The sequence below is a fragment of the Alligator sinensis genome, unplaced genomic scaffold (assembly GCF_000455745.1).
Source record: "Alligator sinensis unplaced genomic scaffold, ASM45574v1 scaffold312_2, whole genome shotgun sequence".
In the NCBI taxonomy this organism is placed as follows: domain Eukaryota; kingdom Metazoa; phylum Chordata; order Crocodylia; family Alligatoridae; genus Alligator; species Alligator sinensis.
Window position 1 is genome coordinate 180791 of NW_005842274.1, and position 15099 is coordinate 195889.

The 15099-nt window shown below is 45.9% G+C and overlaps 1 protein-coding gene across 2 annotated transcripts in view; it reads right to left on the reverse strand.

Annotated features, from left to right (window-relative positions):
* The window catches only part of SHROOM2 (shroom family member 2), a 150031-nt gene that overhangs the window by 85234 nt on the left and 49698 nt on the right, over positions 1-15099 (reverse strand). The window contains exon 1 of one of the 2 annotated variants that reach the window (XM_025209249.1): positions 8543-8750. The exons of the other annotated variant lie outside the window; for it this stretch is intronic. Within the exon in view, the coding sequence (XP_025065034.1) occupies positions 8543-8580 (38 nt within the window). The 5' untranslated portion in view covers positions 8581-8750. Of the gene's footprint in view, positions 1-8542; positions 8751-15099 lie in introns of those variants that run through there. 2 annotated transcript variants of the gene reach the window in all.

Sequence of the window (15099 nt, forward strand, 5' to 3'; positions counted from 1 at the left end):
AGTTGGTCCAATAAAAGATACCACATTTACCCAAAGAACCTTGTCTGTACACATACCTATGCACATACTTAATAGTTAACTGTGGCAGCTGAACACAAGCTGGAAATCTCAAAAGGCAGCAACAGCAGGGAAATCTAAAATGTGTCCCCCCAACATTATGAATATTATCTTCACTTTTAATTAAACCAAACCAAATCAAACAGAACCCCTTCCCCATAATAGTAATACAGTAGTAAGGTTGTAAAATAAACTTAAAAACCCCAGGAAATTCCAGAAGGCTTTCTGACAACATTAACTTAGTTATGTTGTTCAATCTGCATATTTTATATTAAGCCTACATAGAGGAAAGAATAAATAGCGAGTTAAAATTTAACACAGAAAGTGAAAAGAAAACACAATATATGCACAACATTACTAAGATAATGTTGCTGGAAGAACTTTAATTTCTTAAATTTCCTGAGTCATGAGAGTTTGACATCAAACCTTATTCTTGCACAAGGCTGGAAATTTACCATTTTTAAAAAGGGAAACTTACTCTTTTTTGAACCTCATCAAGGCTGAAGAGATTTACTATTTTAGGCTTTTCAATAGTTCTGACCATCATATCTAATTTTCTTAATCTCACCTTCACTACCCGCGAGCTAATACCACCAAACCACTGGGTACAGACCATGTTAGAGGTTAGGTCTCTGAAAGTTATGAAGAGATAGCAAGAGCAAGAGATTTTTTAAACCTTTATAATATATATATTAAAAACAAAAAGGTGAAAGTGCAAAAGTGTGTGGCCCTCTTAGGAGCGGAATATGAAATACTTGTCAGAAAAAAAACACACATATCACCAGAGACTGAAATCCCCTCCCCCAAAAGCCCTTCATGGGGTTGTACATTTATAAACTAGCTGGCCATCTTCCATCTTGCAGAGTACCCCTCGATAGTCCAGCGTAGCACAAACTGGGCCACATTTTGTTGCATGGTAAAATGTACAAACTCAAATGAAATGGAAGCCTGGAGAAGGAAGTCAAAGAGTTGGAGGGTGTCATCAAAACTGGCCGCTGTAAACTGATTTTTGTGACTGTTTAAGGTCACCTATCTTGGCCTGGTCCAGTATGAAACTGTCTAGACAGATCATGCACTCCTTGGCTGCTCAGTACAGGATACAGAAAAGGTACACGGTCTCAGAGAAGTCCAAGTCCAGTACACTTAAGAGGTGCCAACTGGAACAAAAGTGCCTGCAGCCAGCGGGTAGTACAGAAAGGCAGACTGCCTCCTCCTCGCAAAAAGGGCAGGGAACCAACACCATTGGGTTTAAATGGTAGACAAAAAAGGTGCCAAGGGATAGGAATTTGTGCAGGAGCTGCCACTGGAGGTCACCAGTTCTCTTGGCAATGGCAGCTTGTATAGGGTGTGCCAGGCAGGGTAGGTTTGCTCCAGCATTCCTGTGGCTAGGCATTGCCTCCAGGTCATGTCAGGGTGAGTAGTGAGGACATGGGTGTGATGCACTATGACTGTTCACATATACAGTGCCATTCTAGACAGGAAGGACCTGAAAGCAGATCCCACCACTGTTCTTGCTGGCCACATGTGCTGGCCAAAACCCTCCTCAGCCACACGTGCTGGCCAGCCCAGCGCATGCAGGGGGGGATGTGAGGTGGAAGAAAAGTAGTAAGGTACTGTGCCAGGGAAATAGACAGCAAAGGGGATGGCCTGTCTAGTAAGCTGCCATTAGAGAGAGCTCACTGTGCATGGAGATGGTCCTCTCCATAGATGGTGTTGCTTCTGTGGAGGGCAACCTTGTTTAGTCAATAGGCAAGAAATAAAGTGGACATAGCACAGGTCCAGCGGGAAGCCAAAGCCAGAGCGTTTGGCCATGGCACTACACTTTGTAACTACAACTACAGTCAGAATTCCAAAGTGGTCTCCAGTCCAACTTTTGGCCATGCCTAGATGCTGGTCAACTTCCCAGTTTAGAGCCAAATATTTAGGCAGGTAGGGGCATTATCACTGCAAAGGAGAATGGGTTAAATACACATCAGGTAGAATAACAAGAATGGCCTGGATTCACCTCACCAAAGTAAAATATCAGTGATTTGAGGGGAGATGAAAAGATACTAAATCAGTTTCAGGAGATTCAGCCATGAAACTACTGTGTTAAAAAATCAAGTTAACTCATTTTTTAATAGCTTGTTTTTTTAAACCCACTTTAACTCCTAATATAAGCTCTTTTTCACTTTTCCTAACTGCTTTAAAGAGGCAGATTATTTTTCTTTCCTGCCTGATTTATGAAGGTATATTAATAAAGTTAATAGGAGGGGAAATTAAGCAAAAGATAAATCACTTCAGGATCACTAAAGGGTGGTAAACAAAGTATTCATTTCTTATGTATTGTGTGTGTGAGAAAGAGGCCTGTTCCCTGTCAAATTCTGCCATTATCTCTAGATCTGTTCCATGGGTCTGTGTTATAACAGTAAGCACTTCAGCTTAAAATGTAGACACTGAATCCAGAGCCTTGAGAAAGCTACAGAATTTGAATAATTTTGGCTGTTAAGTGCACTCATATTACAATCAAAATTAAGATGGCTATACAATAACCAATTGCCTTGAAATAGCTGTACCAACTGTATTCAATGCCTCCTTCTGCCACTAAAACATTTTAGAAATAAAACTGAAAAGCAAAATCAGTTCAGAACACCACCTCACATAACTAATGCAATACCCTATGCCACTGTGCTTTGGCAGCTCTTGCAGTAAGTTTTTTTGAGTCTGGCAAAATAAATTTTGAGAGCTAAAATTGAAACCTCTGCCAGGATAAAGTAAAAGGTTCCAAGTGACAGAAACAGTCAGAAATTATCTAAGTAATTTCCCAAGGCCAGTTTGACTAAATCAGCTGATGGAGTACAGAAAAAAGCTGCGATAAATAATGCAAGCAGTAGGAGTGTTGTCTAAAAGAAGCCACAGTGTTTAGCAGCATTTCCTGTGAATGAGCAGGTTAGTCAATAAAAGGTTAGAAGTCGTCCTGAGCCTAGATCAGGGTGTGCTGGTTTCTGAGGCCAATGGAACACACAGTGTAGCCAGCAGCACTCCCAGCAAACTTTGGCTCTCCAGCCCAACGACCAGGTGCCCATTTACAGCTGGGCCATCTTAGTGTGCCCCTGCACTCAGACCAAGACACCTTAGCCATTCTGCTAATAGGCCCCATGAGTAATTTAGTAACGGATTTTATTCTAATCACCGTATCGCTCTCAAAGATTATTTATGTATTTATTTATTCAGTTTATATGCTGTCCTTCCCAACAAAGACTCAGAGTCATTTAATATAAGAAAACAGTCTCACCTCCATCCTTGGCAAAGTCTTTGAAAAAATTATCAAGGCTCACATTTGTGAGAGCCCGGCAGGACAAATTATGCTGAGGGGAAACCAGCACGGGTTCGTGGCAGGCAGATCGTGCCTGACCAATCTAGTTTCTTTTTATGACCAGGTTACGAAATGCCTGGACACAGGAGGAGGGGTGGATGTCGTATACTTAGACTTCAGGAAGGCCTTCAATACGGTATCCCACCCCATACTGGTGAACAAGTTAAGAGGCTGTGACTTGGATGACTACACAGTCCGGTGGGTGACGAATTGGCTGGAGGGCCGCACCCAGAGAGTCGTGGTGGATGGGTCGGTTTCGACCTGGAAGGGGGTGGGAAGTGGGGTCCCACAGGGTTCGGTCCTTGGACCGATACTCTTTAATGTCTTCATCAGTGACTTGGACGAGGGAGTGAAATGTACTCTGTCCAAGTTTGCAGATGACACAAAGCTATGGGGAGAAGTGGACATGCTGGAGGGCAGGGAACAGCTGCAAGCAGACCTGGACAGGTTGGACAAGTGGGCAGAAAACAACAGAATGCAGTTCAACAAGGAGAAATGCAAAGTGCTGCACCTAGGGAGGAAAAATGTCCAGCACACCTACAGCCTAGGGAATGACCTGCTGGGTGGCACGGAAGCAGAAAGGGATCTTGGAGTCCTAGTGGACTCCAAGATGAACATGAGTCGGCAGTGTGACGAAGCCATCAAAAAAGCCAATGGCACTTTATCGTGCATCAGCAGATGCATGACGAATAGGTCCAAGGAGGTGATACTTCCCCTCTATCGGGCGCTGGTCAGACCGCAGTTGGAGTACTGCGTGCAATTCTGGGCGCCGCACTTCAAGAGGGATGCGGATAACCTGGAGAGGGTCCAGAGAAGGGCCACTCGTATGGTTAAGGGCCTACAGACCAAGCCCTACGAGGAGAGACTAGAGAAACTGGATCTATTCAGCCTCCGCAAGAGAAGGTTGAGAGGCGACCTTGTGGCTGCCTATAAGTTCATCACGGGGGCACAGAAGGGAATTGGTGAGTATTTATTCACCAAGGCGCCCCCGGGGGTTACAAGAAATAATGGCCAGAAGCTAGCAGAGAGCAGATTTAGATTGGACATTAGGAAGAACTTCTTCACAGTTAGAGTGGCCAGGGTCTGGAACGGGCTCCCAAGGGAGGTGGTGCTCTCCCCTACCCTGGGGGTCTTCAAGAGGAGGTTAGATGAGTATCTAGCTGGGGTCATCTAGCCCCAGAACTCTTTCCTGCTTATGCAGGGGGTCGGACTCGATGATCTATTGAGGTCCCTTCCGACCCTAACATCTATGAATCTATGAATCTATAAGAATAATGTATAAAATGGAAAAATAAACAAGAAAATAAAAAACTGCCTTTCTACCAGTGCAGATTCTGGATGGCCATTAAGTAAAGCTTCTGTGGGTAGTCTGACTGTAGGGCACTATACTATGTAAACAGTGGCTTAGCTATACTCCAAAAACTAGGGCTGTATGAAATTTCAGTGGCCGTTTTGTTTAGTTTCAGATTCAGAAGTTTCGGCGTTTGAAACACTGAATCCAAAATGAAATGCCACGCTCCGAAACAGCTCTGAAACAGAACAGGCCATCCAAAGCATTTCTGAAATTTTCTGAGTGAGATCACCCACAGCATCAGGGAGATGCTTGCTCTGGATGGCCATCCCTTCTCTCTAGTTGAGCAGCCAGGGTTCAAGTGGCTCATGGTGCTCGTGGCCCCATCCTACCAAGTGCCCACATGCACCAACTTTAGCAGGACAGTGGCGCCCTCCCTGTATGAGGCACGCAGGGAGCACTTGAGGGAGGAACTGCGCAAGGCAGGTCCGCAGGTATCCTTGCACTTCACCTCAGACATCTGGAGCAGCTGGGGTGGAGATCATGCCTACCTCTCCCTCACAGGACAATCAGTCATGGGTTCTCCTGCAAGCCATGAGGTGATGGATGAGTCTCACATGGCAATGGAGATCAAGGAGGCCGTGAACCGTATAGTGCAGGGGTGGCTCATTGGGCAGGGTGAGCTCACCCACAGGTTCATGGTCACTGACAACTGGGCAAATATATGGTCAAGGCGGTCCATTTCCATTTTCACTGACTGACTTTCTTGCCTGCATTGCATGCCAGCCTCTAGCTTCTTTACTATTCCTTCCATCCAGGAACAGCATACACACACACCCCCCGACTAGATGCTTTCTCAGCCTGACGAAGGGTTTTTAAATCCAAAAGCCTGCAAAGAAGAATTTCTGCAACTATTCAGTTGGTCTAATAGAAGATCACACGAGTGACACGAGTTTTGCTTTCAGCAGTTTGAGGTGCAGTTTCACGGAAACCCCCGCACCACTCTGCCTGAAACCAGGCAGGCCTCCCTTATGCCCGCACAAGGGCCTATGTATGTGGCAGGACAGGTGCTAATGAGGGTGGCCATTTAATGCCCTGCTCTCAGAGGCAGAAGCAGCAGTTTAGTTTCTCACCAGCCAGCAGAGCAAGAACATCTCCCTGCTGAGCTCTTGTGCCAGGAAGAACTTGGAGGTATAAGGGCTGGGGCTATATGGGGAGGAAGAGGCCCCACATCATCCTGGGCCTTAAAACTGCACTCTTCCAGGGTAGGGAGGTCTGGGTGGGACTGTTGGTGGTGTGGTAGCCCCAGGAAATGCCAGGCCTGCGATTCTCCCTGGTAAAAGGCAGGTAGAAGCAGGAGGCACCTGATAACCTCCAGCCACCGCACAGTCCTAGCTGGGGAAAGCCCAGACCTGTAAGATCTTTGAGCGACCTGAGGCTTACTGGCTGCAGTGGAGTTGTGAGGGTGAGAACAGGGGCTACCATCCCTACAGTTTTCATCCCACTGCACCTTAACTAACACACACACACACACACACACACACACACACACACACACACACACACACACACACGTCACGAGTTTTGCTTGTCAGCACCTTGAGGTGCAGTTTCCCAGAAACCCTTGCACACCTATCTCCTTGAAACTTGGCGGGCATCATGGTCTCTGAAGGGGCTAGCATCCCTGCAAGCTTCATCCGAATCAGGCAAGAAACAACAAAGTTATAGGCAGCTTTGTGATTCCCCATTATAGCCTATGGCCGAAACACCATAGAAATTCCGAAACAGTTTTGGCCTAAACGAAATGGGACAGTGATTCGAAACACCAAAATGAATCAGTGTCTCTCCGAAACGCCAAAGACATGCAACTGTAATGCACAAAAGCTGCAGTCATGAACAAAGATGAAGAGGGAAGGAAAACACTACAACTGAAAAGCACTAAATATTAATCATAGAATTAGAGAAATAGGACTGGAAGGGACCTTGAGAGGTCATCTAGTCCCACCCCCTGCCAGTGATCATCCCTACCCGCACCATCCTATACAAATCCATAATCTAACCTTTTAGTAAAACTATAGTAAAACTATAGTTAACCCTGACACAACAAAAGACATAACACCTAACCTGCCACACAGGTAAAGCAAGGGAACCATGGTAGGCAATGTCCTGCTTCCGTAAAACATCGTCAATATATGCTTAAGAGATCCCAAGTAGAGGCCTATATACCTCCTGGTATAGAGGAAGGCAATATCCATCACAGTCCATATCAATCTGACCACGGGGTAAAACTCCTTCCTGACCCCAAATATTGCGATCTGTCTGACAGTGAGCTGAGGGACAAGCCCTTCTAGCCAGCAACCATAGGCTTGGAGTCCCAACAGGAACATTAGCACACTTCAGTCACAATCCCCAGTCTTGGCTTCCGTCAATACCCAAAACCTCTGAGGAGGGCTTAAAAGAAAAATCCTGATACATGTAGCAACAAGAGGGGAGGGCAGGAGGTAGAGGGTGGAATTTTCCCCCAGGCTCATTTGGCAGCCAGCAAAGCCCAGAAACATTGGATATACCCATAGAAGAGCACAAGCACAGCTGTGCCTAGAACAAATTGGAGGCTAATGACAAAAATGACTGTTTTTAACCTAATCAAAAAAGTCTACTAAAGTCAATAAAAACACTCAATGCACTTTGGGATCACACCCCATTCTTCATTTTATTTATTAGATTCCTACTTTGCCCTTCCCAAGAAAGGCTCAGGGAGGCTTTCAGTAAGACAGAATTCACACATAATGTATATGGATAACATAATACTATATTATATTAACATTTATATATAGTGTTCCGCATTTTTGGTTTTTGTTGTTAAAATAATTCTGGGAATTTTGGGGGTTTTATCTTCCAAACATAAAAACCAGGTTGAAATCGGGATAAAAGGAAGGAAAGAAAAAAAAATTAGTTTAAATTGGGGAAAATAATATGTTCCACGGTGGAGAGGGAGGGACTGGAGTAAGCCTGGGACTAGAGAAGGGGTAGGGGAAGTGGTGAGGTGCAGCCTGTCGGCTGCTTCTAGGGCTGCAGCAGGGAGCAAAGTGGTGGGGAACTGTCAGTGGATGCCGGGGCAAGGCTTTTCCCGCTACACATGCCCCTGGAGCACTGGGGGCTGGGGGCCTGCACCAGGTTCTTCCCAGGGGGCGCGTGCCCCAGATCTGCGTGTGGGATCAGAGCAGGATGCTACTGCAGGCTGGGGCTGGTGGCGGCAATGTTCCCAGTGCTTGGCAGCTTGCTCTCGCTGGAGCCTGCTGGTGAAGGCTGGAGCCAGTGGTGGCACTGGGTTCTTCCCAGTGTTTGGGGCAGGTGGCAGCCTGCTTTTGTTCCAGGGGCAGATCCGGGGACACGCGCCCCTAGGAAGAGCCCAGCGCAGCCCCACAGTCTTCCCAGGGTGCGTGAAGCAGCAAGAGCCATGCTCCCTTGCCCCACACCCACTGATATTCCCCCTGCTTTGCTTCCTGCTGCAGCCCCGGGAGTGTCTGATGGGCTGCGTTGGCACCTCTCCCCCCTGCTGCAGCAGCTTGTTGCTGGGCTACTTTGGCATTTGCGGGGAGGGGGTAGGTAGGAGTGGCATGTGGACGTATGTGTGCATGTTGGGGAGAACACCTGACCCTGGCACCAGCACCTCCTGCCCTACCTGAGGTCAGAGCCAGTTCTGCACCCCCGGGCAGCAGCTCCAGCCCCATGGGAATTTATTACTGAAAATCAGTAAAAACCAAAAATGCAGAACACTAATTATATACATATTATATAATAAGTATAATATACATGTTGCTTATATACAGGATACTAACCTAGCAAGTTGACTGTAAATACTATGGGTCCTGTTCATAAATAAACAAGAAACAACTTCTTCAAAAATGTATCTTCAACTAAGATAAATTTATCATAGCTCTTGTCAGAAGGAAGTTGCAGTTAACTTTACTAAAGCAGGGACTTTTCTAACAGCATGCCAGCTCTGTCTCATCACCAGTCAAAAGATACACACAGTCATCCTCAGCCACTGCCCCGCCTCAGCAGCATATGTTCTAGCAGGAAAGAAAGAGGTGATGACATTGTTGCTTAGGAAGAGACATTATCTTGTCAAGCTTACAACCTTTGCCCTCTAAAAGAACTGCCTGACACGCAAGCATTTAAGAGGTGACTAAAATGCCTTTCATTTTTTTACCCTCCACAGCAGATACTTATTTTTCAAAAGCAGTATTTCCTTTTTGGAATGTTAACATAAAGAGAAAAAACCAAGGTTTTTGGGGTTTGCTTTTTTTGTTGTTGGTTTTTTGTTTTTGTTTTACTTTATTTCTGGTTGAAACCAAATTTGGCAGCATAATCACCAGCAACATGCTCATTGCCTGTCACACTGCTCTTAAAAAATCCCATTGAGACTTTGTATAAACTCCTGATTCTTCCGAGATTCTTTCAAGTGCCAGGGAAACCCTTCCCGTGGGTGACATTACTATATCAAAATATTCTGGGAGACCAAACCGTTTCCATGGCTTAGCACTTTACATTTCACAAACCTACTAACCCTCCTCCTCAAATTATAGTGAGAATCAGTTATCACATTAGCATCTGCGCGCTGGATTAGAAAACGAGCTAAAATCCTTTACCATCTGCAGAGTTTAAAAAAATATAAGCACCTGTAAACTGTTTCAACATACTCCCTTGTCAAACAGGAAATGCTTTATTAACAGCATAAAGAAAACTAAGGTCAGATCACAATGACTGGAGGGAAACATATTTGCAAACAGTAATAAAGAAAAAAAACCCTTCATTTCCAAATCCTGCATGTTTCTCTTTTCATTACACCTGTTGAATTCATTTGAACAATTTTGTTGATTTAATATGAACAGCTATATAAATCAAACAAAATAATATCTTAACCAAAAAAAAGCCCTAGTTACAAAAAGCTTAGGCGGCACTGCATGGCACTTCTTTTATAGAAAAGCTAATAATAATAAACATGACAACAAAATGCTACCCTTAAAATGCACACAATTTATCAACAATCTATTACAACACTGAAAAGGCTCTAAAGGTAATCCAGGGTTTCTGCTTTTGAGGCCTTTGCAAACTAGCAGAAGAGAATCCGCCCAGGTATAGATTTCACATGTACAGGTACATACCCTCTATCAGAACCAAGATATCGTTTCTGCCAGTCTAGAGTTGCCTAGGTGAAAATACATGGCACATTAGTGCACTTCCTCAATCATTTCCCAAACATCTATGCCTTTGATTAAGGATGTAACATGGCTCCCTGGAACATCTGTGCTAATCAATTCTGTTGGCTTTGGGACTACCTTGTTATGGAATATTCCAAAAAGCAAATTCTGGAAGGGGGGAACGGAAGTAGGGAAGCTTAGTGTTTGATTATGGAAGAATCTATTAAAAAAACCCCAACAAACGTGGTTAAAAATATTGAGTTTACCATTCATCTTCTTGATTGTGTCATGACTGATATTATGGGGATGCAAAATGTAATTTTGTTCTCTATAAAAAGACAGGCTACACTCCAGCTTAAGAGAAGAAAACCCCTGCAGCCTTATAAACAAAAGGCTATCCTCCTCTTCCTGAGTTAATCTGTGCCTGTGTGCAAGCTTAGTGGATATAATTAGATTCACAAAGAAGTCTCATTACTGCAAAAACTAAGAGGCTAGCAACAATTGTGATTAGTCATACATAGGATTCTGCTGAACAATTCCTTAAGAATAGTGCTTATAGCACTTGAGAAAAGCTGACAAAAGCCTGGAAAAAAAAATTGGACTACTGCTCTGGGGGAAAATATGCATTACCAATTTAACTGTGATGTTTGAAATTACACTACAGAAGTCTGTATTTTCAGGGACACTTAAAACTAATTTTTGACTGTATCTTTACACATTCCTAATCTATTCCTTCTTTTTGCAGTTCTCCAGCTGAAAAAAGGTAAAACTACATCAGCGGCCCACTTTGGCTCCAGATCAAGACGCAGAGCCGTAAGCCTGTTGCGCTCCCATGAGCCCAGGGACCCCCAACAGGACCCCCAAGACCCCCGACAACCCCTAGCCTGCTGGAGGTAAATGGGGTCCTGGTGGGAGGGACCCAGCACAGCTGCAGGGAGGCACCTGAGAGGAGCAGAGGAGGGTCACACCCCCCTACCCCAGCTCCTACTTGGCCCAGCTCCAGTGCTGCCCAGTGCGTGAGGCAGGGGAAGAGGGGGGCACTCACCTATCCCCTTCTCTGGTGGGGGAGGGACCCCCACCAGCCCTCCAACAGCAGCACACCATCCGCAGGCCCTACTATGCATGCGCTGAGTTTGAAAGGGCCTGCCAATGGCAGAAGCTGCACTTTAGCGCTGGCTCTGGAGCAAGACACATGGGCATAAGCCCATTGGATCCCCGTGAGCCTTGGGACCCCTAATAGGACTCCCAACAACCCCCAGCTTGGCAGAGTTAAGTGGGGCTGTGGTGGCAGGGACCTAGCACAGCTGCGGGGAGAAATATGTATGTACATGTTTAATTTTTGTACGTGCTTAAATCTTATTTGCTGTACACTTAGGATTGTTTCTGAAAAGGGATACTAGCTTAAATCTCAACTTTAGTCAGTCAAAAACGATTATATTTTAGATCAAGTGAGTTTGCGCATGGAAAAACAAAACATTACCATTAGTTCATGAAACTGTAAATTCTTTGCTGGTACAAGCATATCCAGAGAAGTTGATTTCATTATGCAGAAAGTTCTGGGATGAGTTAAATCTTTTTATTTTTCCTGCAAGCAGTGAATAAGCAGGTAAAAAGAAGAAAAGACAAGATGCTGGAAAGATTTTCTAGTTTTTATGCGTAAGATCACTGTATGATAAGCCAAGGTCCAATTGGGATTTTTAAAACATTTTTTCTTATTAATTAAAAACAACCATCAAAATGATGATAAAGCTATGGTCATGTTCACCCCCCCGTGCTCCTGCTTGGCCCAGCCCCATAAGGAGCCACACGACTACAGCCTCACAAAAAGAACGTACAAACAAGTGCACTTCTAGGCCCAGCACATGAGTTAGCGTGGGAGTTTGCGGGAGGGTCATGAGGCCCTAGGCAAAGGACCTCAAGGGAGCAGTTGGCACAACAGTAGCCAAACTACTACCCATGCAATGGTGGGTGGAACACATTGTACCCTGAGGTTCCCCCCCTGTGGCTGGATCCCTCCCCTCTGGTACTTCTGAGGCCTCCACCCAGACGGAAACCATGGTTCTGGCCTCCATTCAGACAGAGCCCCTGGCTCTCGGCTGTGGGGGTTGTCTGGCATGACTCCAAGCACATGGGATCAGAAGCACAGCAACCTTCCCTTGTGAGGTTTGCTCTGTATTGGAGTCTCTAGAATCCCAGACAGTGGAGCTCCAGACTCCATACCATCAGAGATGGCGAACAGGGGATTGATTCCTACTGCCAGGCCCTTCACCCCAGGAAAGAAGAGGGAAGACCTACGTCACCTGACAGGACCAGGGAGGCTAAGAGGTACTCCCATACTGTCCATCCAGGGGGCAGGACAAAGGTTGTCTGCAGCCCCCAGGCTCACTGTACCAGATGGGGCGCAGATGTTTTTTTCCTTGATCCTTCCAGTTACAGGTCACGAGCAGAGGAGGGAGAGATGAACTGAGGCAGTAAACAGAAGACTGCGGCACTGGTGCCACCGTGAAGGCTTCAGCTTCTAGGACCACAGTCTGCTCTTCAGAGAGCTTCTACTTCACTCCACTGGGGAAGAAACTCTTCTTAGCCAGAATGGCTGACCTGCTCAACCGGGCTTTAAACTAAGCTCACTGGCAGATGAGCAGACAACCACCAAAGCAAGCTCACCAAGCATCAACCAAAAAACCAGCAGATTAGGATGCTCAAGGGAATCCACTCCTACCCCAGCCCAGGAACAGAGCTTCTCCATGAGTACAAGGAAGCCTAGGGCCTCCAACAGCACACACATCTGCCTGTATACTAATGCCAGGAGTTTGGGAAATAAATAGGAGGAACTGGTTCCTCTGCTAAACTAAAATTACTGCAATCTTACAGGGATCACAGAGACCTGGTGGGACTCCTCCTATGACTGGACTACTGGTATAAGTGGCTATACTATGTACAGGAGAGATCATGCTGAAAAGAGGGGTGGGGGGTGTAGCTACCTATGTGAAGGAAAGTTGCACATCCCTACAAGCTGAGATTGGCACCCAATGAGGATGACTGGAGACCCTTTGGGTTAGAATACAATGGGAACATAGTGAAGGGGATACAATGGTAGGAGTCTACTACAGACCTCCAAACCAGGAACAAGTGCTTGACCAAGAATTCACCAGGGAATTGGCCGAGGCTGCACGCTCTCAGTGCATGGTCATCATGGGAGACTTCAACTACCCGGACATCTCACGGGATGAGTGCTCAGCCAAATCTGATCAGTCACAAAGCTTCTTTACATGTGTGGATGAGCTCTACCTGTCTCAAGAAGTTTATGGGCTGATAAGAGGCAAGGCACTGCTGGACCTGGTACTGGCCAAAGGGGATGATTTAATCAGTGACCTAAGAATTGAAGGGAAGTTGGGTGACAGTGACCATTGTCAGAGCTGATTTGGATCAGTGCCTCGACACAGTGGAACTTTCCAGCACAAGGCACGGTAAGGCAGGGGAATTCTCGGCATGGTGAAGAGTTCCGGCGGGGATAGAGTTCCCGCCGAGGAAATGCAGATTTGCATAACATGATTGGCCGATGTTAAATTATTCCCACATGGCCCGGCAGCTTGATCACCTGCCAACGACTCCCCGTCGACGAAGCCTTATGACGTATCCTCCGTGTTGCATGCCCGAGTTAGACGCGAGCTACCCGGTCTACAAGAGCTCCTCGATTAGCGACTAGAGATTAGAATTGTTGCAACTACAATTGAAGTGTGAAGTCACTTCTTGTCTGCGCTGTATACGACTCTACAGTGTAAGTAAAGCCATCTCTGTTTTTCCAACTGATACGTGTCTCGTCTGTGCCTAATTCCACTCTGGTGATAGAGAATACCCATCTGCCCGTCATGGGATCGCAGCCGCAACCCCAGGTAGTGTTCCCGAGGATTCCCAATCCTCGGTCCCCCCTCGGCCCCCACAACCATGAGTTGATCACTTTCACCATCCATCGCAAAGCTGGCAAATCAGACAGCAATGCAGTAGTCCTTGACTTTGGGAAAGCTGACTTAGGAGGCTTGTTCTTGACACCCTGAGAGACCATGATTTCACAGGGAGGGGAGTTCAGGATGAGTGGTTGCCCCTTAAGGAAGCGATCCTAGAAGTAACAAGGGGAGTCCATCCCAACCCATAGGGAAGGTGGTAAAAAGGGTTCAACAACCCCCATGGCTCAAGAGGGAACTCATGGATCTTCTATGTCTAAAAAGAGAGGCATATGAAAGATGGAAGACAGGAAACACCACAAAGGAAGTACTCTTCTGCTGTACTTGTCTGCACCTGCAGGGAGTGAACTAGCAAAGCCAAGACTGCAGCTGAACTTCATCTGGCTACACAAATCAAGGATAATAAAAAGTCCTTCTTCAGATATGTGGGCAATCGAAAGAAAAACAAGGGCAACAATGGACCCCTACTTAACCAGCAGGGGTAACTAACTATTGACACCCAGGAAAAAGTGAATCTGCTTAATGATTACTTTGAATCCGTTTTTCACCAGCCCAAAGGGACCACCCTGCCTAACATGATGCGGGATGACCAGGGTGAGGATAAATATATGCCCACCATTGATGTGGATCTTGTGAGGGAGCATCTTGAGAGGTTGGACTCCCATAAATCAGCTGGTCCAGAGAGGTTGCACCCAGGAATGTTAAAGTAACTAGCAGACATCATAGCGTAGCCACTGGCGAGGTTATTAAAAAACTCGTGGCACTCAGGCGAAGTAGCCAAAGATTGGAAGAGGGCCAATGTGGTGCCCATCTTCAAGAAAGGGAGGAAAGACAACCCAGGAAACTACAGACCAATCAGTTTGACCTCAAACCCTGGGAAGGTTTTGGAAACATTATCAAAAAAAACATTCTCGACAGGCTAAAAGAAGGCAATATTCTGAGGGATAGCCATCACGGGTTTGCTGCAGGTAAGTCCTGCTTGACCAATCTCATTTCCTTCTATGACAAGGTGACATATCACCTGGACAAAAGGGAAGAGGTTGATGTCATATATTTGGACTTAAAAAAGCCTTTGACCTGGTGTCCCATGATGTCCTCATGGAAACACTGGGCAACTGTGGCCTCGACTAACTGAATCAACACGGCACTCGGTGACCAGTGGCATCCTTCAAGACTCCATTCTTGCACCTATACTCTTTAATGTCTTCATAAACAATTGGACACTGGTGT